The sequence below is a fragment of the Camellia sinensis genome, chromosome 9, assembly GCF_055761805.1.
Source record: "Camellia sinensis isolate YWXY chromosome 9, ASM5576180v1, whole genome shotgun sequence".
NCBI lineage: Eukaryota > Viridiplantae > Streptophyta > Magnoliopsida > Ericales > Theaceae > Camellia > Camellia sinensis.
Window position 1 is genome coordinate 129,900,884 of NC_138969.1, and position 27,432 is coordinate 129,928,315.

General features: G+C 33.5%; 1 protein-coding gene across 1 annotated transcript; it reads left to right on the plus strand.

Annotated features, from left to right (window-relative positions):
• The first annotated feature begins 209 nt into the window (after positions 1 to 209).
• LOC114314039 (uncharacterized) lies at positions 210 to 24,351 on the plus strand. The gene is made up of 9 exons (XM_082889378.1): positions 210 to 234; positions 289 to 392; positions 484 to 521; positions 1,530 to 1,555; positions 2,379 to 2,595; positions 2,717 to 2,759; positions 3,350 to 3,460; positions 23,892 to 24,033; positions 24,109 to 24,351. Exons 1-9 carry the CDS (start codon positions 210 to 212, stop codon positions 24,129 to 24,131), a joined length of 729 nt encoding a protein of 242 aa, XP_082745504.1. The 3' UTR covers positions 24,132 to 24,351.
• The last annotated feature ends 3,081 nt before the right edge of the window (positions 24,352 to 27,432 follow it).

The following is a 27,432-nucleotide window of genomic DNA, read 5'->3' on the forward strand; positions in this document are numbered from 1 at the left end:
TTCAGATATATTCTATATATCTGATATGTATTATGTAATTTGGGTTTAACCGAATATTCCTCTAACTATCTCTCTCGAGATCTTTGCCGTGGGATGGGAGAACAACCATGCCTTTGTACTGTGAATAGTGTAGATAGTTTTCTAGTATTTCTACCCCACTGCTGGAAATTCAAATTCATCATGGGGTACGTGATTCACCCACATGGTTCATGGACTTGGTTTTGAGTGTAAAAGGTATGCTTGAATCTGTTTATTTCTGCTGTGTATTATTTATGTTTTTCCTACAAGACCAAAATCCAATTGGACAAGAATCCTTGCCTTCTGCTGGTTATGGAATTGTTGGTTCCACTAAATGTTTTCAAGGTCTAGTGTCGTTCACAGAGTTGCTTCAGGTAATATCTGAACATTTATTTATTAAGGAAACGCATAATCTCTTTTTTGGGGGTAATTCTCATATTGTCTTTTGGACATTATGCTTTGCAGAGTTCAATGGAACGCTCCAACAATTCACAAGAAAAAAGGTAATAAGCCAAGAAATCTAAGAACTAAGGATTTTAAGATATTGGCAGGCCCAATTTATTGTCCATGGTTTTTCAATTTTTGTTGATTGTAAAAATCTATTGAGTACATAATTAGTCTGGTGAGAACGGTAGGCATTGACCTTGTGTGCTGGGAGTTGTTTATTTCATGTGTGCAAGAGTGGCGTTGATATTTGTTGCACTTCATTTTGGTACTCTGCTCTTTATTTCATGTGTGCAAGAGTGACATTGATAAATTTTGTTTCCTAATAAAAAAATAAATAACAGTAAATAAGGTGGACCTCGAAAAAAGGATGAATGGTGCCAAGAAGTTTGTTTCCATACCTATTATAGCGAATTGTAAAGCAAACGTAAGAGACAGGGATCGTTGCAGTGTGTTAGAAGAAGAACGAGAACAAATAAGGTTGGAGATTGACAATTTTTTTTTTCTTTTTATTTTACACTCACTTAACACATTTTAATTACAAAAAATGTTTGAGATTCTTAAAAAAAGTCCTTCAACTTGACTTACAAGGTCTATAAGTTTAAACTCTACGTAACGCACAAATTGAGTTTTAATTTTATTACTCTTTGTTAATGAACACGTAATTTTAACTATTGCATTGTAATTGTTTGGACACCATCATCCACAATTATTTCTTCCTAAAGATATATGGAGTTGAAAATTTTTATACATATTTTGAGAATGAGATTAAAAGTTAATTTTTTGAATTTTTTTTTTGAAAACTATAAAGAGGTAATATGATTAAAAAAAATCAAAAAAATCAAAAAACTGACTTTTAATCATGCTCTACCAAACTAGACGGTCATGATAGTTCAAAGGTTTTTATCTATGAATTCATTTTATTTTTTATTTTTAATATAAAGATCTTGTTGTTAAAGAAATTGATACTTTTAGACGAAGTTTTTTATTATTGAGAAAAGTCAGATGGGGATTATTTGTTTTTTTTTTTTTACAACTTTAGTGACATTTTTTGATTTACATTTTAGAATAAAAAATTCTAAAAGTAGTAGTGGTAATAATAATAATGTTAATATATATATGGCATATATTCCCAAATATATTAGGTATTGATATATATATATATATATATATATGGCATATATTTCTAGATATATTAACAAATAATAATGAAAGGAAAATATTATATGGAAAAAATATATATATATATATATATATATATATGGCATATATTCCCAAATATATTAGGTATAGATATATTTATGGCATATATTTCTAAATATATTAACAAATAATAATGAAAGGAAAAAATTATGTGAAAAAAATGACTTTTTTTTTTTGTGGCAAACATGCCTTTTGAACCTACCCACATCTTTGAGGATAAAGCCAAGTAACGTTTTCCATCTCTACATTTCTGTTTTCTTTTCTAAGAAACAAACAAACAATGAATCAGAAAGTTTTTCAATCAAAAACTCAAAATAATTCCAAACTCAACAACTTATGAAGTACGAGTACTCAAAAAATGTTGCTGTACAAGTATTGGGTACTTATCGGGTGCGGGTACATGTACCAGTACAGTTGCACGCATATTAGGTACGCCAAAAACACACCGGATACATATTATATGGTCAGTATAATGATGGTACTAGGGCTGGGCATAGAATTATCCGATCCGTCTAAACTGTCCTACCCGAACCGAACCGCACGCGCGTGGACGTGCGATTTTACAAACACATTAGGATAAGATGCGGGTTGAATTTTATATAAATTTCGGGTTGCGAACGGGTCGCAAGTTTGAACCGCACCCGCCCAACCCACCCATCCACCCACATTAAATTAATTAATTAATTAATTTTTTTTCCCTCTTTCAATTCTAGCCGTCCATCTCACCCACCTCATTTATTACAAACAAAACAAAAAAACCCTAAATTCGTCTCCCTTACTCTCAGTCTCATCTCAACTCATCACTGTCTCTCTGTCTCACTCTCTCACTCTCTCACTCTCTCGTTTCGTTATTCTGCACCGATCACTCTCTCTCACTCTCTCGTTGTTCATCTCATCGCACCGATCATCGCACCGCCGATCTACTCACAGGTAAACTCTCTCTCTCTCTCGCCCCGATCGTTGATTTTTTTTTTGTTTTATATATATATACATATATATATCAGATATCTCTCTGATCTGATCTGTCTCCCTCACGCTCTCATCTCATCAGATCCACAGTTTGGTTTTGCATCTCTGCACCGATCGACTCACAGGTAAGCCTCTCTCTCTCTCTCTCTCCCTGATCTCTCATCTCTGCACCGATCGAATCTGAGTGTTTCTTTGGAAATAAATCTGATTTTTTTTTGGACCAACAGATCTGTTCTGTTTGTTTTGGAATCTGTGTGTTTGTTTGTTTTGGAATCTGATCCGTTCTGTTTATTCTGCACCGATCACTCTCTGTGTGTTTGTTCTTAAGAAATTTGTTGAATCTGTGTATGTATGTTAATCAGATTCATGTTGATTTTGTTGAATTTGTTCTTAAGAAATTTGTGTGTGTATGTATGTATGTATGTTAGTTAAGAAATTTGTTTGAATTTGTTCTTAAGAATTTTTGTTGAATATGTGTATGTATGTATGTTAAGAAATTTGTTCGTAGTTGTGTTGAATCTGTGTATGTATGTTAATTTTGTATGTTATTAATTGTGTATGTTAATTTTATTAAATCTGAAATCTGAATCTGAATCTGTCTGTTAATTTTATTAATTGTGAAATTGTTAATAGCTGATTACTTCTTGGAAGCACTTCACTTTAGAGCCAGTGGTTAAAGCTTTTTAATTGTTTTTTATTTGTTGTTTGGAATGAGGCACTTCGTGTTGCTTTCATACATGTGGAGGAGAGTGGTGCAGCTGATGGAATGGTTTTAAAGGAATTCTATTCAAAGCTTGTTAAAGCTGATGTACATGGGAAAGATCAGGTATGCAACATTGTTCCACATAGTTTTTGTTTTCCTGTCTATATGAATCAAATCATTTACTTGCATCATCTTCACAAAAACCTACAAACCCTACTATCCTGCACGATGTTCCACATAGTTTTTGTTTAGCTGTGTCTATGAATTAGATCTTTTACTTATGAATTCTCTATTCTTTTATCCTTTCTTTCCTTTTCCTTTTTCTTTCCCTTTAGTATTATTTGTTGGGAAAAATAGGTGATTTGTTGGTACATCCACGAGACCGTAGTCCAAATTCAATCAAACAATTAATTGAATTTGTTGTGTTTTTTATTTTATAAGTTTTTTATAAGTTTTAATTCATTAATTATTAATGTTGGAGCATTTTAGAAAATATAAGAAAAAAGGTCCAAAATAAAGATTGACAAAATGGGAGAAAAAAAAGGTTTAAAAATAAATTTTTGAAAAAAAAGTTCAATCCACAAACCACCCGCAACCGCCCGCACATCCGTGAGCCCTATCCGCACAAACCGCAAATCGCATTGCGGGCGGTTGCGGGTTGACTTTTCCCCCAAACCGCATAGATGCGGGCGGGTCCAAATCGAACCGCAAACCATCCCAAACCGAACCGCGGACACCCCTAATGGGTACGCCATGGGTACACCATAGGTACGTTTTTGGGTACTCCAGGGTAAAAACGATATTTTCTATAAATTAAAGGGTACCAGAGCAATTTTTTGTGACTATTTTAAAAAATTATAAAAATCTGGGATCTTTTGTAATAAGTAAAACATGAAATCAAATAAAATTGGGCCCCGTTTGTTTTCAAAGATAGAATGAAGGGGATTCATAGTGAGGGGATTGATAGTGAAGGGATTGATAGTGAAGGGATTAATAGTGATGAATTGTTAAATTATTTTTATATAAAATAATAAAACAAATAAAAAAATATAAAAAATTAAACATTAATATTTAAAAAAAAAATTCCAATATATAAAAAATAAAAAAAATAAAAAAATTCTAATCCTCTCCCTATTTTTCTAATACCATCTCTACCTCCTCCTTACCAATCCCCCTTCTAAGGCCTTTACTAATACCAAGGAATTAGTAGTGCCCTCCCCATCTCTCAAAATAAACACCCCATATAGTAGTCTCAACTCACTATCAATCCCAATCCTCTCCCTATAACCCCAAACAAACGGGGCCTTAGGGTTCTATTATTCTGTATCATTCGATCATCTCATATCCTTCCAGTATCTCCTTCCGAAATACTCCCAAGACTGAAGAACTTCGAAGGTGCGATTGAAGAACCAATTAAAATGAGGGTTCTATGTCTATTCGATCATCTCCTTCCAGAAATACTCCCAAGAGAGAGAGTCTGAAGAACACTTCGAAGGTGCGATTGAAAGGTTTAATCGAAGGTGCTGCTGATTGATTCTCTCCTTCGAAGGTGCGATTGAAGAGGTAAGTTCATCTTCGATCTTCCCCCTCTTCTTCTTCGATTCTTCATCCTCTTTCTTTTATTTTTTTGTCCAGATTTTTGTGCTGTTTCTTCGCAGCAAACAATCGATTCTTCTTCCTCTTTTTTCTTCTTTTTATTTTCCAGATTTTTGTACTATTTATTGGCAGCAAACGAAGAACTAAGATCTGTTCTGGCTTTTTTTTTTCCCCTTCGTTTTTTTGATTCTCTTCTCCTCTTTGATTTTCTCTTTCTTTGATCCTTCTTCTTCCTCTTCCTTTTTCTTGAACTCTCTCTCTCTCTCTCTCTTTTCTGATATATGTCCAGATTTTTGAATTAGGATCTGTCCAGATTTTTTGAACTAAGATCTGTTCAGATTTTTTTTTCTGATATATGTCCAGATTTTTGAACTAAGATCTGTCTAGATTTTTTTCTGATATATGTCATATATATATGCAATATGATACTTGTCACTGGAATATATATTTTCTTCAATATATGCAATATATTATATCAGTATACTTGTCACTGGAATAGATGCAATATATCATGATACTTGTCACTGGAATATATGCATTAGAACAGCTCGTATGATTTATTTATTTTTTTGTAATTTCTCTTTTTAATTATGTTATTGAACTCTAATTTGTAGGTGGTTGTTTAGCTATAAATTAAAAAAAAAAAAAAAATTTTGCCATAACCCAGCCGTACCCGTACCCTATTTTTTTTTTTTTTTTTTAAATTTGCCGTGCCCGTGCCCGTGCCCGTGCCCGTGCCTGTGCCTTAACAGTGAATAGGCCTGATGCTTCAGCTCTCCAAACCAGTCTGTCATCCTCTACTTCACTCAGTGCAGGGCTGGATTGAAGTATATGAATGAGCTGAAAACAATCTTCCACCTCCCAAGAAAACAGTTGCCTTCAAAAGGAGAAATCACTATTAACAAAATATCCTTCCATAAACCCCTATTAACACTCCCAAATCTCCACCACCATTTGACAAGAAGACACAAATTCACATCACTTAATCTTCTAATTCCTAGGCCCCCTTCATCCCTTCCTCTTGAAACATCACTCCACTTTACCATGTGGATTTTTCTCTTCAAGTTAGATCCTCCCCACAAAAAATTAGCTTGGATTATTTCAAGTTCTTTAACCACACTTACCGACATCTTAAATAAAGACAAGTAATACACTCTAATACCCTGGCAAACTTGACAACACAAATTTAGCAAGTGTTAGTCTACCTAGTCTACCTCCAAATGATAAGTGTCTTCTCTTCCGTGTTGCAAGCCTCAATTTGCACTCTTAATTATAGGGCTCCCAAGTAGATTTTAATCTAGGACTTGCACCAAGAGGCAGGCCTAGAAACTTGAAAGGAAGATCTTGTTTGGAACAATTAAGTGCATCAGCAAAGTACATTTATCTTTGATTATTACATTTAGCTTCCATTATTCTTCTCATTTTACTTCTTTTAGTGTAGATGTATGTATATTGGTTTCTCTTTTCTATCCTTCTTCTATCCCTTTTATTTGGAGCTTTTCATATTTTGGCATCATATTTTCTTTGTTCATCATTTTTATTTGGAGATTTTCATATTTTGGCATCATATTTTCTTTGTTCATCATTTTTTCATGTTTTACATCCATTTTTCATGCATAAGACCTGGCTCATTATATTTAATGCTCTCTTTATCTCTTATGTGATTATGCTGTTAAGTCAGTTTATGATTGGCTCAATTTGAATCGTGGTCCATTGCCTACTGTGACTCGGTCAATTTGGAAGAATATTGCTCCTCCAAAGATTCATTTCACATGTTGGTTGGCTTGGAAGGGCAGACTGAAAACGTTAGTGTTTCTACAAAACATAGGTGTTCTTGATCCTAATGATGCATCTTCTATAACTCCAATGATGAAGAAGTGAACCATGTGCTTCTTCATTGCCCATTTGCCTAGAAAATTTGGACAGAGCCATTGTCATGGTGGGGTAGTCAATGGGTTGTTCCACAATCTGTGAGTCACTTGCTGGAATGGTGGGATGGATTCAAGTTTAAAAAGCTGGTTAAGAGCAATTTTTTTTTTTTTTGGGTGGGGGGGCGGCAATACCGTATCAAAGGGTTGAGTATAATGCCCCACTACCTACTGGCCCAATTAACTTGTGGGTAACATGACCCTAAAGCTCAAGTCCAAGTTACTAGCAAGTTAGTGGTGCTATATATGCCTCAGATCACCCATGCAAACTTCCAATGTGGGACGGGCTGAGTTATTCAGTTTTTGATTTGGTGTTTAGGCTTAAAGCAATTAGGGGCCATTAGTTGCTTGTTTTGCCTGCTTCTTGGGTTGCTGGTAGATGTTATTTTAGTCCTCTATTTGGTTGATCTCTCCTCAGCCTTGTAGGTGCTACAAATGATTGGGTGTGTCCTTTTGTGCCATCCTAGTTGGGATAAAGGGATATCACTTTGATACTTATAGCACCTACTTAGTTTTTATCTTTGTTGATGTATGATGTAAGATTTTTCCTTGATTCTTAATCAATAAAGTTTCTTTTTGCCGATTAGGAAAAAAAAATTGAGAATGGAGAAGCTACTGAGGTGAGGAAGTTAAAATGAAGTAATGGAAAGAAAATTAGCCAAAGTACTTCTCTAACATAGGAATGTAAAAGAGAAGCACTATAATTCTGTTAAAATGGCACTAGAAGCTAGGCAGGATGAATTCATCCTCAATCATCATGAATAATGAGAGAATTAAATTCATTTATGCCATAGAAGCTTCCAAATGAACAATAAAATAGAGAATCTCAATCTCAATCTCAATCTCAATCACCAAAAGATGAGAGAGAGTAGCAAATATTAAAATAAATGTAATCTACCCCTCCTATCATGACAAATAATCAAGGAAGAGATAGATTGACTTCCTTAATCATCAAGCAATATGAATCATTACATGATGACTATGGAAGCAATCAAGGGATGGAAATACGAAACAAAATAAAAGAAATCCACCATTCTCATCATGGAATAGTCATGAGAAGATGGAACTTCTTTGATTATCAAAGATACAGAAAAATCATATGATGATCATAGAAGTAAAATGAAGAGAGGAATTAAGGTAAGAACTACCTTGCTCATCATAGAGAAGATGATGAAATGATAGACTTCTTTGATCATCAAGATATTGAAAAATCAATGATGAACATGAAAGTAACTTATAGAAAAGTGAGATTGAAATCAAAGAAATAGAAAAAAATCTACGTCTCTACCTATGGAAAAGAGTAAATAGATTATCAAATCCATGTAAACATGGATGTAGAGATTAGATTGCAAGCCATTTCTAGGTGGAAGCCATGTTTGGCTTCCAAGAAAGTAAATAAAAAAAATATGAGAAAATGAAGGAAAATGAAAATAAAAACTCTCCAATCACCCTATTAAACTCATGAATCACCCAATTGACCCCACAAAACTATCACAATAGCTCATCAAAGTATGAATAAGGACTGAATTATGACAGTTAAACATGTTTGGATAATGAGAAAATTGGTTAGAAAATGAGAGAAAACAAGAAGAAAATGAAAGAAAACAAGACAATTATGAAAACAAAGCATAGGGTGAGACTATTACCCTCTATACAAGTCTATAAGCAATCTAAATAATCAAAGAAACTCAGAAAATAGGGTGTTTGGAAGGTGAGAAAGTAAGAAAGAAAGTGCAAGAAAATGAGAATTCAGGCTCGGGGCACCCTCAAACCACTGAATTCAGCCTCTAATCTTCAACCAAAAGCTTCAAGTCTTCAAGCATGGAGTTGTATGTATAGGTGTATCTATATAGAGAGAGAATTAGAAGAATTCAAAGCTTAGAGAGTGTTTGGTTGTCTCTATGCTTATGCAATCCGTCTAAACCTTTCAACCCTTGAAAATACTAATTAAAGGTTGTATCTATAGGCCAGGAGGTGCCTTGCTCCGCAATTCCCATGAGAATTGTGGAGGTGGCACCTTCACAAGCATGGGAGACCATCTTCTAGAAACTACTCTATTTCTGGCCAAGTTTGTCTGGCCATCACAAAATTGTCCAGCCATTACTTTACTCTACGACTAATATAAAAGTGTAAGACTATGCATAAAAGTATGGCCAGGCAAAAATGAGGTGAAAACAGGATATTTCCAAAGGATTTTCCTCCTTTCCATTCATTTACACTATCTTTACTGTGTTACCAAAAAGTACAATGATTTGATTTGAAAAGGTGAGCTTGAACATCACATAAATGATTGGATTCTACACGGCTAAAAACAATGTGAAAATGCTTTTAATGGTCTAAAAATAGTTGGCTAAAACGGGTGTAAGGTTGAGGTCCAATTGTAGACATGACTTTCGCTGGAGATATTGGAATCTTGCGTGTTCTGATTTTCATCATTGGGTGCCTAGAGCAAAGCGCCAAAGTCTTAGGTCTGGTTAAAATGGAGTGTAAACATGTTGATAAATGGGTTGGACATTTCACTCTTAAAGATGAATTTCCAAGGTTTGTCAACTGAGAAGGACTTTCTCATGATGATCTCGCAACGAAAGGATTAGGAAGGATCATGGAGGTTAAATTTCAGAAGGCCTTTTTTGCTTGGGAAAAAGATGAAATGGTAAGGCTGGTGAATCTCCTTCAGCTGGCTCTGACTACCAGTTTGTATCAAGAAGACAGAGCAGCTTGGAAAGCATCTTGATTAGGTATTTTCAGCACTGCTTCAATGTACAATTGGCTTGAGTCAGCTAATGGTCCTATAAGCAAGATTTCAAGGCTGCTATGGCAAAACATTGCTCCACCTAAAGTTCAGTTCTTTGGTTGGGGTGCGTGGAAAGGAAAGGTCAAGACCTCTGTGTTCCTAAAGCGAATCGACATCCTCAATGGAAGTACCAGTACCTCGTGTGTTCTGTAATAATTGGGATGAGGAAGTGGATCATGTTTTATTGCTTTGGCCATTAAGTTGGTGTGTTTGGTTGAATATTCTAAATTGGTGGCGAACCCAATGGGTAACACCAGGTTCAGTGAAAGAGCTATTGCAATGGTGGGGTGGGGTTTCTTTCAGAAAAGTAGAAAAACAAATGTGGAAAGTAACCCCTGGGCAATGCTGAGGTCAGTATGGAAGCATAGGAAAGAATGTCTATTCAAAAGGGCTCAACCTAATAGGGAAGAATTGTGTGAACTCATTAAAGTCAGAATTTCCATTTGGTTGTAGTTCAACCTCAAGGGAGTGTCATTTTCTGTCAATGATTTCCTGTATAATTTGCAGCAGATTCCATTTTGTTAAAATTCTGGATTTGGACTGGTAGTGTTGTTACTGGTTTTTTCTTTCTATTGCTTGGGCCCTTACTAATACTATAAAGGGCTGCTTGCTTTAGTGTTTATTCTGAGGTGCAGAGTTGGAATCTTTCCAACTCTTGGGTGTTTTTGGCTGGGAAGATGCACATTGGGACATGGGGTTTCTAGACAATGATGAAATTCTATTCCCTTACCTTGTTTGTACTTCATTTTCAGTCTTGATAAAATCTCTTGTTTCGCTGATCAAAAAAAATATATCATAGTGTTATAAATAATAACTACAATATTTTGAAGAAATTTTAACTAGTAAAAACATATATACACTAACCGAATTATATATCTTCCAATATCAGTGAGCCTTGCTTCTTCAAAACGTGGATTGCCCACTTGAACTGTTGACTTCACCACCATTTCCACTCTGTACTCTTCCATCCAATGATTTAAGAGTACCACCATGCATTTCTAAAGTCAAAAAAAGAATATAACGCTATCAAAGCAAGCTATCAATAGATGTTTGACGCGGACAATATGTATATATATAAAAATAAAGAGTATTATAAAATCCAAAATATTAACATAAATATAACTTTAAAATAAAAAATTAAGATTGGCTCGAATTTTGCCTTAAAAAATTAGTCTCAAAAGAGCTAAAAGAAGAACAAATTGTAGGCTTAACACACCACCAACCACAAAAATGCAGACATTAGAACAATATTGTAAGGACACAAATACGCACAATCTGGCCTACCAGCCTCATTGTTATTACAAAACCACCATTATAGTCGTTTTTCAAAAAGTATTATAATCTAGCCCAATAATGATTGATCTACACATTCATGCAGACCAATGCCTTACTGAAATAGAGGTTGATCATGATTAAATTCATCCAAAACAAATGCATATTTTAAAAATGTCAATTATGTCTATGGATTTCTTTGAATATGGATTCAGATCCATTAACCTTTGAGAAAGCTATGAAGTCTCAAGATGTTGCTTTTTGGAAAGAAGCAATAAACGATGAGATGGATTCTATCATGAGTAACAATACTTGGATACTTGTTGATTTGCCACTTGGATCCAAACCAATTGGTTGTAAATGGATTTTTAGAAGGAAAATGAAAGTTGATGGCACAATTGACAAGTTCAAAGCAAGATTAGTTGCTAAGGGCTTTATTCAAAAGGAGAGTATTGATTATTTAGATACATATGCTCAGGTGGCCAAAATCGCCACCATTCGAGTGTTGATTGCCTTAGCCCCAATCTACAAGCTTGAAATCCATCAAATGGATGTTAAGACCGCTTTCCTAAATGGAAAGTTAGATGAGGAAATCTACACGCAATAACCAGAAGGATTTGTTGTATAGGGTCAAGAACACAAAGTGTGTAAACTCGTTAAGTCACCATATGGGACTAAAACAAGTTCCAAAACAGTGGCATGAAAAACTTTGACAAAGTAATAGTGTCAAATGGTTTTAGGATACATGAATATGATAAGTGTGTGTATAGTAGGTTTACTGGCAATAGAGGTATAATCATGTGCCTATATGTAGATGACATGCTTATTTTTGATACTGACAATGATGTCATTGAAAGTATTAAAAGTTTCTTATCGTCTAGTTTTAGTATGAATGACATGGGCTTGACTGATGTAATTCTGGTTATTATGATTAAACGAATGGACAATAATTTGATTCTTACCCAATCGCACTATATTTGGAAAATTCTTAAGAAATTTAATCAATATATTTGTATACCCATGTATACACCTTTTGATTCAAATTTGAAATTATATTCTAATACTGGAAGCTAGAATACTCAAGAGTGATAAGTAGTCTGATGTATGCCATGACTTGCACTAGACCTAATATTGCATTTGTAGTGGAAAAACTTAGTAGATGCACTGGTAATCCCAGTAGTGTGCATTGGCATGTTGTCAGCCGAATACTTAGGCACTTGAGGAAAACGATAGACAATGGAATAGTCTATAATGGCTATCCAGTAGTGCTGGAAGGATTCACGGATGCTAGTTGGATAATTGACCATAAAGATCACTCGTCCACAAATGGTTGGATTTTTACTCTTGAAGGAGGAGCTATCTCTTAGGGTTCTAAGAAGCAAACATGCATAACAGACTGGCGTCAAAGTTTGTAGAATTAGCTTCTTGTAGCAAAGAAGCAGAGTGGCTAAGGAATCTCTTGTTAGAGATTAAGATATGACCAAAACCTATGCCACCAATATCTTTGCATTGTGATAGTGAAGCAACTCTATCACGAGCCTATAGCCATGTCTATAAGGGAATGTCCACGCATATAGGACTGAGACATAGTTGTGTCAGGTAGTTAATCATAGAATGTGTGATTACCATTAGTTATGTAAAGTCAACTGAAAACTTGGCTGACCCCTTAACAAAGAGACTTGCAAGGGATTTAGTGTGGAAAATATCAAAGGGGATGGGTCTTAAGCCCACTTAACACAATCACTCCTGGTGAAAACTCAACTCAACGCTTGAAGAAACATCAAGTCTTGAGTTCAATGAGTCCAAGTACACCGTATGTCATGATTGCAAGCACTTAATTAGAATGATATTTGATGTGTTTTAAGCATTTTCCATAACTAAATCAGCTAGACAATTAGAAAAGTACAATATGTAAAGCTAAATAATACAATATTAAGAATAAATAAATAAAGAAATTTTTAACTCTCCATCCGTTTCAACTCTTCTTTTAAAATGTTGATATTCATCCATAAAATTACATTTTTGCTAATCAAAAAAAAGAAAAAAGAGATTTTCTAGTTTGTCATGTTACACTATATTAACTATTAGCTCCAAGCTTTCAAAATATCCACTAAAATGTGTAGTTCTTCTTAGACTTGTCCCATATTGGCCTATTTAAAATAATCATACTTTAGTTTTTATAATTTGAAAGTTGCTCAACTAAAGCAGCAATTCGATTTGGGTTAAGATATCTCCAATACTGGTATGGGTGGTCTCTAGTAAAGCCTTTGGATCTATTTCTGTCGTCACTCATCCCCCTGTGTCACCTACCTACTTAATTTTTGTACTCTAAAATTTCCCTCAAATTTTTTTTATTTATTCACTTATTTAGTTCCTAGAAGAAGCTTTTATCAAGAGATTCTACCAACTAATCTACATACTTTTATCTTCTTGCTGCTACATTTTTGAAATGTTTCATTTCTGGGGACATTGAATTGATCTGAAGAGACAATATGGTCCAAAACTAATTTTAGCTTAGTATCTACAAGTTATGAACATGCCATAAATTAATAACAAACAACTATACATATATAACTCAAGCAGAAAAATTAAATTAAATTTAATTTAAAAATATGCCTAGTCGACCTACACGAATCCGAAGATGGATCTAAAAATTAGCCACAATTTTCCTTGCATGCTTGCAAATGACTCAAATGTGTATTCCAAGGATCACTGAGTTGTCGTATCATTTCTTCATTTATTTTTCCAATCATATCAATATCTGCATTTTCAAGTCCTACAAATTTATTTGTTTCGATGTTTTTCAACTTGCTTAAATCAACCTTTTCTTTGTTTGATGACAAGGCAAAAAGTGAACCTCAGTATATCATTTCTGTGAGAGCTGTAAGCTCACTTTCTTTTGACCGAACTAACTGTGGTTGTCTTTGACTAATCAAGTTGTTTAGATCGTTAAAAAATCTCATCATACTCATCGATCAACCAACTTGTTTCATCTTTCTGCTTAATCATGTTAAGCTTTTCTTTGTTCAAATATATCCCTTGTTTAAATTTTTCTTCAAGTTGTATGAGTTGTTCCATCATTCTTAGCAACTTTTGTCTTCTCTGTTCTAACATTGCCATCGGAGCTGGCAAATCTTCCATGACCAAGTACAAAAAATTGGAAAACCAGAGAGTGGGGGTAAGATACTTTAGTGCAAGACTCACAAAGCCAAGTAGAAAAGGATTAAGAGGTAGACAAGACTGCAAGTTTGAATTAAACAGGTCGATCAAAAGTGTTTTTTTGGAAGCAAAGGTAAGGTAATGACAAAAAAGATTTGCAATCTTACTTGTCCAAGAATATAGGAGTAATAATTCTCATCATCTTCCCTCTCCATTGACTTCTCTTAGGTTTGGTGGAACAATTGAATGAGCTTGGTGTAACTATTGAATGAGCTTGGTACAACCTTAACACTGTCGGGGTGGTGGTGGTTAGCAGCTTCTAAAATGGTTAACTCAATAGTTTCTCTGACTTCTTGAGTGATATCTTTTTGGTGCTAGCTCATCACACCAAGACACAGTCGATGTACCAGAGCAAAAAGAAATCACTCAAGAAGTAATCTCCACTATCAGCATTGAAGAGGGAACACGTTGCTAACCACCCCCAAAGTATTAGGGTTGTACCAAACTCATTCAATAAATCCACCAAGCTCATTCAATTTGTCCACCAGACCCAAGGGAAGCTAATGGAGAGAGATGAAGATGAGAATTATTACCCTTATATTCTTGGACAAGCAAGACTGCAAATCTTTTTTGTCATTATCTTACCTTTGCTTCCAATAAAACCCTTTTGATCGACCTGTTTAATTCAAACTTGCAGTCTTGTCTACCTCTTAATCCTTTTCTATTTGGTTTTGTGAGTCTTGTACTGAAGTATCTTACCCCCCACTCACTGGTTTTCCAATTTCTTGTACTTGGACATGGAAGATTTGCCAGCGCCGATGGCAATGTTAGAACAGAGAAGACAAGAGTTGTTAAGAAAGATGGATCAACTCATACAACTTGAAGAAAAATTTAAACAGGGGATATATTTGAACAAAGAAGAGCTTAACATGATTAAGCAGAAAGATTAAACAAGTTGGTTGATCGGTGAGTATGATGAGATTTTTTAACGATTTAAACAACTTGATTAGTCAAAGACAACCACAGTTAGTTCGGTAAAAAGAAAGTGAGCTTACAGCTCTCACAGAAATGATATACTTACGTTCACTTTTTGACTTGTCATAAAACAAAGAAAAGGTTGATTTAAGCAAGTTGAAGAACATTGAAAGAAATAAATTTGTAGAACTTGAAAATGCAGATTTTGATATGATTGGAAAAATAAGCGAAGAAATGATATGACAGCTCAATGATCCTCGGAACACACATTCGAGTCATTTGCCAGCATGCAAGGAAAATTGTGGCTGATTTTTAAATCTATATTCGGATTTGAGTAAGTCGACTAGGCATATTTTTTAATTTAATGTAATGTAATTTTTCTGCTTGAGTTGTATATGTATAGTTGTTTGTGATTAATTTATGGTATGTTCATAACTTGCAGATACCAAGCTAAAATTAGTTTTGGACCGTATTGTCACTTCAGATCACTTCAATGTCCTCAGAAATGAAACATTTAAAAAATGTAGCAGCATGAAGGTAAAAGTATGTAGATTAGTTGGTAGGATTTCTCGATAAAAGCTTCTTCTAGGAACTAAATAAGTGAATAAATAAAATTTTTTGGAGGGAATTTTTAGAGTATAAAAATTAAGTATGTAGGTGACACGGGGGATGAGTGATGACAAAAATGGATTCAATGGCTTTACTAGAGACCACCCATACCAGTATTGGAGATATCTTAACCCAAATTGAATTGTTGTTTTAGTTGAGCAACTTTCAAATTATAAAAATTAAAGTATGATTATTTTAAATAGGCCAATATGGGATATGTCTAAGAAGAACTACACATTTTAGTGGATATTTTGAAAGCTTGGAGCTCATAGTTAATATAGTGCAACCGGACAAACTAGAAAATCTCTCTTTTTTCTTTTTTTTGAGTAGCAAAAAAGTAATTTTATTGATGAATATCAACATTTCAAAAGAAGAGTTGAAATGGATGAAGGAGAGTTAAGAATTTCTTTATTTATTTATTCTTAATATTGTATTATTTAGCTTTACATATTGTAATTTTCTAATTGTCCAGCTGATTAAGTTATGGAAAATGCTTAAAACATATCAAATATCATTCTAAATTGATCTCTAAAAACATAGATTAATGCATACAAGGATGGACAATATATAGAATACAAAATTGTAAGGGCGAAACTAACATTATGAGCCCATAGAGATCAATTTTGGCCAAAACTAAAACGATTAAATTAATTAAAGTTTTTATTTTATAGTAACACAATATATATATATATATATATATATATATATATCTGAGCCATGTGGGTAGGTTTGAGATTTTTTATTTTTATTTTTGGGTAGGCTTGGAAATAATAAAGTATATGCCTAATATCGAATCAGGCCAAGGTTGAGAAGTGAGCTTGTTTGGTTTCATTTTTTAGAAAATTGAAATTTTTTAATTTTTGTTTAATTTTTAAAATTTTTAGATACACCTAACATAAATATGCTTAAAAAGTATAATATTTGTGAATTTTTTTAAATCACTAAATACCAAAAATACAAAAAAAAAAAAAAATTATGAAAATTCAGTATATTTTTGTATTCTTGTATATTTATTGATTTTTTAAAATATTTTATTTTTTAGATATATCTAAGTAAGGTGTACCTACGAAAGTAAAAAAATTACTTAAAAAATATTTACTAATTGAATTTAGAAAATTAAAACCAAACACACTGAGTTATTATGTAATATGCACTCAGTCTGAACACGTCCAAGCCTAGACCATGTCCAACCTCAGTATGTGTATACATATGTGTGTGTGTTCGGTTTGGCAATGATATGAACATACTTTGATCCTCTCTCTCTGGGTTTGGGTGTGATTGTTCTCTATTAATTGCCCTTTTGATCTTTGGCAATTATGAAAAAGTTCATGTTTTTAATTATTAATGTGAGAAAATTTCATTTTTATCACTTTTTCTCAAATTTCAATACACCCATAGACTTGGAACAATTTCAATTTTGCTCCCAAAACTTAATAAGGGATGCAATGCAAGGCTCTCACCGAATTAATTGAATGGAAACTTGAAAAAATAGATATGCAAGCAACAATATATACCGAATTAATCAAATGGAAACCGAATAAGTTAGACGCTTACAAAGAAAATCAAATCCGTGGGAGGGGCTTAGAATCAAAATCGAACTCCAAGCTCGGAATTAGAATCAAGCTCGGAATCAATCGATTGGTGCTCGTGTAACTAACATCGTCGGAGGGGCAGTGGCTGGTGGTGGTCACTGGTGGTGCTCGTGTGTTTGTGTGAGATGTCGATGGAAAGAAAGGAGAGGAGAGAGGAGGAGAGAGAGATGTATATACAAAAAAAAAAAAAAATGTGTGAGCATCTCCAATGGTTACTGCTATATTGCCATTTCCATTGCTATAATTTGGCAATGAATAATGTTATTTTGCCAAATTATAGCAATAGTACTCCAATGGTCATTTGTTATTTTGGCAAATCTCAATCAACTTTTCCTCCAAATTTGTAAGTGTTTTTTGGATATAGATTTTTTTGTGATTTTATTTATTTTTTATTTTGTCTTTTGTGACTTTTTTTTAACTGTTTGTAAAAAAAACATTATATATTTATATTATTCCTGACTAGACATATAAAAAATGAAAAAAAATTGAAAAATTGGAAGAATATATATATATATATATATAATTCACCCCACCATTCATATATCACTACAAAATTAAAATAAAATAAAAATATTAACTACATTCATTTATAGCCATTGAGACAATAGTGTTCTGTTTAAAAAATAAAAAAATAGAAAAAGGAGCCGTTGTGAGAAAATTCAAAATTCCAAGATTTTTTCCATCATTGGATGATTTCATAATCCAACAGCTGAAATTGAGCTGAAATTGATCATCTGGAATCTTCGGATCCAGATTGATCACCTTTACTCTCTTTCTCTCCATCTCCATTTTGATCAACCACCCATCAAAACCAGTATCTCTCTCTCTCTCCATCCGACTCTCCCTCTCTCTTTCTCCATCCGACTCTCCAACGGTGCAAACTAATTGACTCATTTTCTCTCTCATACTCGCCGATTCCCTCTTCATCCCTCATCACCGACCCCTTTCTCTCACTCACTCACCGATTCTCTTTCTTCCCCTGTTTCCACTCCAAAGTTGTCTCTCTCTCTCTCTCTCCTTCCCTAGAACCACCACTAGATCATGCCCCTATCCCAATCCCTCGATGTCTAGACAAAGTTTTTCACATCCTGAACAAAGGATTTGATTCTGAAACCCTTCCTGAACGCATTTCTCCGTAAAACCGATTCTTTCACACACTACATCCATGGCAGGACGATATTGAGGGCTTGAGAAGAGTGGGATTTTGTGGGTCTCTGCCCATTCCTTTAGCACGAACTTGGGAGTTTTGATAGATGCTGACCAATTCACAGTAGAACCACCACCCACCATTGATCTAGCTAGGATCATCATTTTCCCATCAAGGGTTGCTAGGATCCAGTTAAATTTGTTTCAGATTTGTTATTCACTAAAATTTGTTATGAGATTTGTGAAAATTGGGTTTACTATCATTTTGTTTTTTAATTTTTTATGAGATTTGTGAAAATTTTGAAAATTTGTTATAAGATTTGTGATTCTGTTTTGTGATTCTGCATACAGTTATAAGATTTATTTTTTTTTTATTTTTTTATTTTTTAAATTTGTGAATTTGTGGATTTGGGGTGAAGAACAAAAACAGATGAATTTGTGAATTTGGAGCCAAAATTCTGTTAATCTTTGATGATGTGGCATATGTTTGGCAAATGCCAAAACTCCTGCGAAATTTGATAGCAAAAATAGCATCTGTTATATTTGGCAGGAGGAATAGCATGCCATTTGAGACTCCATTTTTTTCATTCTTGTCAAATGATAGCTTTGGCAGCTCCATTGGAGATACTCTGAGCTAATAGATTGCAATAAATCTGTTAAAAAAAAAACAGTAACAATATTAATATAAAAAAATCTGGGAGGTAAAGAATGTGTAATTTTAACAAATATTAATAAAAAAAAAAATTTGGAGTAGAAAATTTTAGGAAAAAAAATAAGTATGAGTTTATAAATTATTTTTATATTAAAAAAAATCTAGAATATAACTAGAATATCTAGTTTATTGGAAAAAAAAATAAAAATTTGTCATATCTACTAGAAATTTATAAATATTTTAGAATGTCTAGAATTTTTTTTATTATTTATAATTAAAATAGAATTTCGCTAGAGAATGAGACGGTTTGGGACAAAAACAGGTATGGATCTAGAATGAGAGGGAGTGTGGAGTAAGTTTTTAAATAATTTTTTTTTTGACTTTTTAAATTCAAATAATTTACATATACTTCGAAGGGAAAATATTTTTTAATTTTCTAAAAGAATCACTAAATTCAAAAAAATATAAAAATTAATATTTCATAACATATTTTTGTATGTCATGAAAATATACATTTTTTACGGCATACTTTTGCATGCCATAAAAAAATCAGACTGCATTTTTATTTTATTTTTTTGGTACAAGTTTTCATGACATTCATTAGCATGTCGTGCAAAGTTATAATATTTTACAACATGAAATGTATCTCATCTGAAGTACAAATATTTTAGGACATATTTTTGTAAGTCATAAAAACATAAATTTTTTACGACATGCTTTTGCATGTCATAAATATATGAATTAATGACTTACATAGTATGTATGTTGTTATTGACAAAACACTAACGGCTTGCAAAAAAAAATGTTGTAGAATGTACTAACTACGACATGCATTTAATGCATGCCGTAAACATGATGCCGTAAATAGTTAGTTTTGTTGTAGTGATATCTGTCTTTTTTTCCCAAGAAACAAACAATGGATCAGAAAGTTCTTCAATTAGAAACCCAAAACGATCACAAACCCAACCACTCTCTCGTATGGGATTGTGGAAGCTCACTCTGACTCCTTTGAGTTTGAATCGTTCGAACGCCAACTTCACTCCACCATTTCTTCTAGAACCCTCTCCATACCTCGCTTATCTGATCACCACCACCCGCCACCACTTCCGCCGCTGCAACAACCACCACAAACCATCTCAAAAAAATCCTCAAAATTTTCACGGGCGTTTCACGAACTTCTTCGATCCATTTTCGGTCCCAAACAAGCGAAAGCAGGATCTCAAGACCCATTTTTTGCTATTTTTGACGGGCCGGCCCCGGGCTTTCAACCATTCCAGAAATGCCGAAGAGTGGCAGTGGCGGCCGGATTTCGTTGGAGTTTAAGTCGATGGCAGCGGTAGTGGTGATAAGAAAGTCAGCCTCTTGGCGGTTCACCGCCACCATTTCTATGGTATTTCATGCACTTGGGTTCATATAGTGTGTTTCCAAATGTGGCCCGACCCGTCGAAAAAATGGGTCTTGCGATCCTGCTTACGATTGTTTGGGGCTGAAAATGGAGCAAAGAAGTTTGTGAAACGACCGAAAAAATTTTAAGGATTTTTTGGAGATATGGATTGTGGTGGTTGTTGCGGCGGCGGAAGTGGTGGCGGGTGGTGGTGATCGGATAAGCCAGGCAAGGAGAGGGTTCTAGAAGAAATGGCGGGATGAAGTTGGCGTTCGAAGGATTTGAACTCGAAAGAGTTGTAGAGTGAGCTTCCACAATCCCATATGAAAGAGTTGTTGTCACAATTCCATGTTTTGAGATGGTTCATATATTATATGCTAGTAGCTAAGTCTTTAGTTGCATTTTGGTGTATGTATTGCATTAGTTTCTTTGCACCTAGGATCATGCATGTTTTTTCCCTTTATGCTTGGCTTGGTGCGGATGAGTTCTTTTATCTTTGCATCTCGATTGTGCTTGTTTGTCTTATTATGTTTGTCATTCTACCATGTGGCTAATTGCTTACTTGAGATATCTATTTGATTGCCGGTGGGTGGAGGTTATTTCACTTAAGTTGGAATCTTGATTTCTATGCATGTGAATTCATCTTTTCCTTTGAGTTGCACATTTTCAAACTTTTTTCTAAAAACGCTGAGATCAAAGTATTCTAAAATAAGTGATTTAGTGTATATTTATTTGTTTCACATGGTAATTTTAGCATAGCTAATCGGAACTAATCATATATTGGTAATGAATTTCATATTGTGAATTAGTAGTGGCCGATTTTTCATCGGGTGAGCGGGGGTGGTCAATTCATAACCTTCCCTCCTCATACCTTAGTTCTTGAACCGAGACACTTTGGTTATGATGGATAGTGACTTTTGGCATGAGTCATGAGTTTCCTAGTTTTCCGAAAAGATTAGATGGCAATTCTGAGTCTAGTGATGTAGTCCATTTTTGGCATTTCTTGTGACTAGCGGGTTTTATGGATTTGCTAGATTTGGACTCTCATTTTGTTTCACATTGCACACTTGTGAAACCAGATCAGGGGTTTGACTAGATGCTCTGAAAGTACCCCTTCCTAGAGGAGATCCCACAACCCAGAAGTTGATTTGGCTTCCATCCCCTACTACAATTGCAGCCTTGGAAGTAAAAAAAAAAATCGAACAGATTAGTGTGGCTAAAGCAATAGAAAGAATATCCTGCCATACTCTTGAGAGTGTATTGTTGATTTCAAAATAGGGTAACGATCTTCCCCCAACAGTCCATATTTTAAACATAGGAGTTTCTTCCATCAACCCCAAATCTCCATCACCATTTTGCTAGAAGGCAAAAATTCACCTCCCTAGCTCTCCTAATGCCCAACCCACCTTGGTTTTTACTTCTAGTGACTTCCCCGCATTTAACCATATTGACTTTTCACTTCAAGTCAGATCCTTCCCATAAGAAAGCTGATTGAATTTTGTCTAATTCATTAGCAACACATTCAGGAATCTTGAAAATGGATAGACAATAAATACGTAAACTTGACAAAACCAATTTAATGAGAACCAATCCACGTGTGAAGGACAGAAATCTCCTTTTCCATGTCGAGAGCTAATCAATAACAGTTTGATATTAATTGCTTTTATGTAGGGGCATGATGAAGAATGTAATGCATTTTCATCGCAAGGGAATAGCTCACTGTAATCTAAAAAGAGCTCACTGTAATCTAAAAAGTTATGCTATTATCTTGGATGAAAAATATGACGTGACATTGACGGGAAATCAATAGCCATCATCAGAAAGATATGAGAAAGGATGGTGCAGATTTAAAGACTACACTTGAAATTCTAATAGGCAATGAAATCTCCAAAGATGTTGCTCATCTCTTGGAATTACTTGGTAACTACCAAAGGTATTTTTATTTACATCAACTTTTGAAAATATTTAAAAGTTAAAAGCATTTTTGAATTTGATACTAATTATTAGTTTTATTATTTTTATTTTTAGTTACAATCAGGACATCATGTTTCACCATTCATGCCTCTGGACACCATTCGAAATGATGAAGAATATTTTCCTATTTCGGATGGAGATTGGCTGTTCTCCAAAAGTTGTCGTTGTCCCCGTTTGGAATGCTCTCAGAAACTTACCTGAAGAGAATGTTGATTGGGCTTCTTTAGTATGCATGCATCCATTATACAAGAGAGCATAGTTGTCAAATCGGGATTCGTATCGTGAATCGAAATGGCCTCGTACCGAATCGCAAATCGAATCGAATCGTGAATCGTAAAGATTCGGTCACTTTTTCTAAATTACTTAAAAACATATATCTACACATTTAGATGTTAAATATATCTTATGAATATAAAATGTTTAAACTTAAATCAATAAAAATGTTATTTTGAATGATAATCACGTAATTTAATAGGTAAGAAGTTAACAAAGGTTCCTATATAAAATTGCCATCTTACTTTTTTTTTTTTTAAATATTTTTTATCAACCATTCTTAATAAAGATAATAACCAAATAGACAAACTATTAATTTCTAAAGTAACAATAGTTAACAATGATATTGATATTTGGACAATAAGCATATATACTTTTCTAAGTAAGAGTGAGCAAATAATAAGAAAGAATTATTTAGGATATTTTATTTTAAAGCCTAAAAATATTTTAAAAGGTATAATTAACCTCACACATGTAATATTCAATTTAATAAAATAGTAATAGATAATTCATAGTGTAACTTTAATCTTAAACATCTTTAGAAGATATATTACAATTTTTTAAAGGGGAAAAAATGAGAAGAAATATTAAAAATATGTTAGGTCTGACTGAATCTGATTGGATCCTATAAAAAAACCCCATAATCACTAAAATAATAACAAATCATATATATATGTTGGTTATTTTGGTATTAAATGCTATTAGAAGCTGTATTATGTCATTTTCACTAAAAAGATGAAAAAAATGAGTCGAAAATATGTCGAATACAATAATTTCAAAAATTGCATGAATCGTAAAAAGTGAATCAAATCGTGAATCGATTGTGAATCGTACGATTCAGTAGAGATTCACTTCCAAAATAGATTCACTCATAGATTCGTATCGATTTTGCAAAAATTGCGTATCGAATCGCGAATCGAATCGCGAATCGTAAGATTCTGATAACAGAGCAAGAGAGCTTTTGACAAATGGCAACTCGTGGGTGTTCATAGTGGTGGAGTAATCTTATCTTTTATGAGGATGTGCTTCATTCATGTGCTGCCTGTGGTATGTTTTCGTTTATACTGAGTGGTTCATATATTTGAAGCATTTAAGGAAAATGACAAAATTCAATTTACTTCTTTTGGTTTGAGGTTGAAGTATTTTTACCTTATGTGATTTTATTATTATTATTACTATTACTATTTTGGGATGGCGTAGAAAATAAATTTGGCGTCCCAAAAGGAGAAAGAGAAGGAAGAGGTTAGACCATTGAGACAGATGGAGAATGATTTATTTGTACTGTTTCCACTATACATGCCACATTTCCTGGAGCACAGCAAGTTTTCTGCACTTGTAAAAGGTAACTTTATGGTCTTGGTCTATAGAGTTATGGATGTATTTTATAATTTTTCTGAAACAACTATTTGATTTGCAGGAATTTACAGAAGCGATTTCTGAATGCATTGAAGCAGGTCACTTCAAATTTGATAATACTACATTGCCGTTTATTTTTTTATCTTTCATTTTAAGTGGTGATCAGTTGGATATTTTCTCAGCTCTATAAGACTTCTTTGGATTTGTGGTAAAGAGATCCTGTTGCTTCCTCTTTAATTATTTTAAAAGCTGACATTGATCGGAAAATATCTATTTACTATATATCTGATCTTCTTTTGATAAATCTATCTACTATATAATATGTTGGTCTATTTTAACAGTGTTTTTACTGTTCGTCAATTCCTATTGTCTCTTATTATTTTTATTTTTATTTTTTTCCTCTAGAAAATGCCTTCTTATTTTTTAGCTTTCAACACATTTGAGTGAGGATCTTGAGGTAGTTTCTCATGTAATTATTTCCTTGCCCTTTAATTTTGTGTAGGTTGATCAGGGTTCTCCTTATTTATCAGTTTTGGATGTTCGTTCGTAATTTCCCTTCGTAATTTCTATACTTCTGTTTGGCTAGATGGCATTAGGCCATCATTACATTTCATTTCCTCTATTAAGACAAAGAAGCCTTTTCCTTGCCATATGACTATTTGTATTGAAAAATTCATTGAAAAAAATTACACGAGCTTAACATGGCAATATTAATCACAGCGTGGTTGGTCTAGTGGGTGATGATTGGGGTCTGAAGATTTGCTCCTCAGGTCTGAGGTTCGAATTCCCTAACCAGCAAACGCATAACTTGGGGCCATGGATTGCAAGGCGTAAGCCTTGTTTTGGAAGGCTTGTTTGGGCTGTAGGGATTTAGTCTGGTGCGTGTAAATTAGCCCAAGATACCTTACATAATCCCCGCCCAAAAAAATTGTATGGAGCCTTATCCATTATATATATAAATTTTGTATGATTTTTTTGGGTGCTTTTTTAGTAAATTCCATCTTAAGACTTATGTTTCATCGAAGTCATTCTTTTTGATCCATTAGGTCCTATTTGGTATAATATGATCAAATTACCTTTCCGACTTTATGTGCTTGTTTTTATTTTAAAATTAATGTATGATAAAATAATGGTTCTTTATTTCATGGAGAAAATTTCTCCCTTATTTAATGAAAAATATCTCATTCGTGGGAGAATTTCTTCATTCTAGTAGAAAATCTCTCCATCATTTGAGGGGAAAAAATCTTTCTTATTCTATAATTTTTTTTCCCCACACACATTGTCAAAATCTTAAATCGTGTACCTTTTGATTTTGAAATTTTTTCACTACATGTTCATGTGAACTTTTACATTACAAATGTATGCTGATAAATAATCTTTCTTCATGGAACTATACACACACTATGTTACATGAGTGTGTGGACATTTATAGTGCGACTGCCTATTTGTGTTAATTATTAGTAGGTTTTAATAGTTGGACTTAATTTTTATCAAGTCCTATTGAAAACAAGTCTTGGTAAAATTGTCACTAAAAATAAATTTTTTGACAATTTTTTTATATATGTTGCAAAAAATTAGTAGTTAGTGATTTTTTTTTGTCATAAAACTTACAATTAGTGATTTTTTTTTATCATGATTTTTATAAATTGTCGCTAAAATTTACAATTAGTGATTTTTTTTATGACAAATTTTTCCTATAGAACCTATTAGACAATGAGTTCAGTTATTAGGATCTACACGTAAGTATCTCGAGAATTGATGTGAACATTTACATTTTTATGTATACATTATGTGACCAAAATGATAGTATGACTATTAATATATAATTACCTTTCGAACCATAGTATAATGTGAATGTTCATAATAAACAATAAACATATGACTAATCTTCAAAAAATAAAACTCATATCAAAATACAATGTGAATATTCACAGTTTACAATCAATATATAACTACCCTTAAAAAAACTATACTCATGCCAATGTGAACAATAAAACTATAACATGAAAACACAAAACAAAAGTGAAAAAGGTAAAAATCAACTATTACGATTATTCAATGGCAATAAAAATGATTGTTTAACCAATAAAGTATTGTAACAAAAATAACAAGCAAATAAAAACCAACAAGTATCGCAACAAAAATAACAAGCAAAAATCAACCATTTCGATTGTTCAATGGTAACAAGGAATACCTACTGTTTTGATGAAAGCACAAGAATAAGCAAATAAACTTTGTTTTCTTACTTGCAAGCCTCCCTTAAGCTTGAGTTCTAAGTTAGGGTTGATGTTTTTCAATCTTTAGAGTATTTTCATAAGCATAAAGTTGCTTTAGGGTGTGAGAATTTCGAAGCTAAATAAAAGAGAGGGAGAAAGATAGGGTTTGGCACTCCAAAGCTCTTAAAAATGTTTCAATTTCTTGACCCCTTCAAAGAGAGGGGAAGGGGCTCTATTTATAGAGTTGGGGGAAGCTTCTAGAACCCTTCTAGGGTTTCATCGCTTCCTCTTCTGCCGTTTCCACAAAAAATGCACCAAAATTGAGTTTCTAAAAATAATTCTGTGATGCCTCAATGTGTGCACGTACAAATTTGGTGTGCACGCTCAACGAAGGTGAACACGTACACACTATGTGTGCACTTACATCTAACATGCGCACACGTGTTTTGCCTAAGTAAGCCCGAATTGGATTTTAATCAACGTTTTTTTATGAAATGGGTCACAATTTTTGGAAAATACGATCAATCAAAGCACAATCAACTTTTTTGGGTTAAAGAAGTTGGTTTTTCGACTAAAAAGGGATCCAGGGGTAAAATGGTTATTTTTGCAGAAAGTTTATTTTTGGTTAAAATGGGTTTATACAGCAACTCTATGAAAATATTGTTGAAATATTGGAGAAAATTATATAAAGATCCAGATTTAGGTATTGATGAAAGAAATAGGCTACTAGATCAGATAAGAGAAATTTATTTAGAACACGAAACCCTTTTACAGCACTTTAATTATGATATTAATATGTCAACTAATGATGATGATAGTCAATCATCCTCATCTGAAGAAACATTAAATCAAGATATTTCACCAGAAATAAATAAAGGGAAAGAAAGGCAGAAGAGCCAATTGATCCTGAATTATTTGGCACATGGGGAGATGGAGAAAATTTTGACTTTATTCAGACAAATAAAGTTAAAAATGATACGAACACTGGAAGTATCTCCAATCCTACACTTGAGCCAGTAATATCTAGAAAAGATAATAATAATAAGTATCCGATAGCTCAAAATGGTACTTATTTAGACTTGTCTCATGTCCCATTTAAGGATCAGGAACAAGCAATTGATGATTGGGCACATTCCTTATCCATCATTATTACCAATTATAAAAATAGT

What these genes read in the sequence shown, in the direction of transcription:
- LOC114314039 (XM_082889378.1), top strand. Translation starts at nt 210, where the DNA reads ATGGACTTGGTTTTGAGTGTAAAAG. An exon ending in CACCGCCGATCTACTCACAG is followed by an intron (nt 2,596 to 2,716) that starts GTAAACTCTCTC and finishes TCATCTCATCAG; the next exon opens with ATCCACAGTTTGGTTTTGCA. An exon ending in CTGCACCGATCGACTCACAG is followed by an intron (nt 2,760 to 3,349) that starts GTAAGCCTCTCT and finishes GTTTGGAATGAG; the next exon opens with GCACTTCGTGTTGCTTTCAT.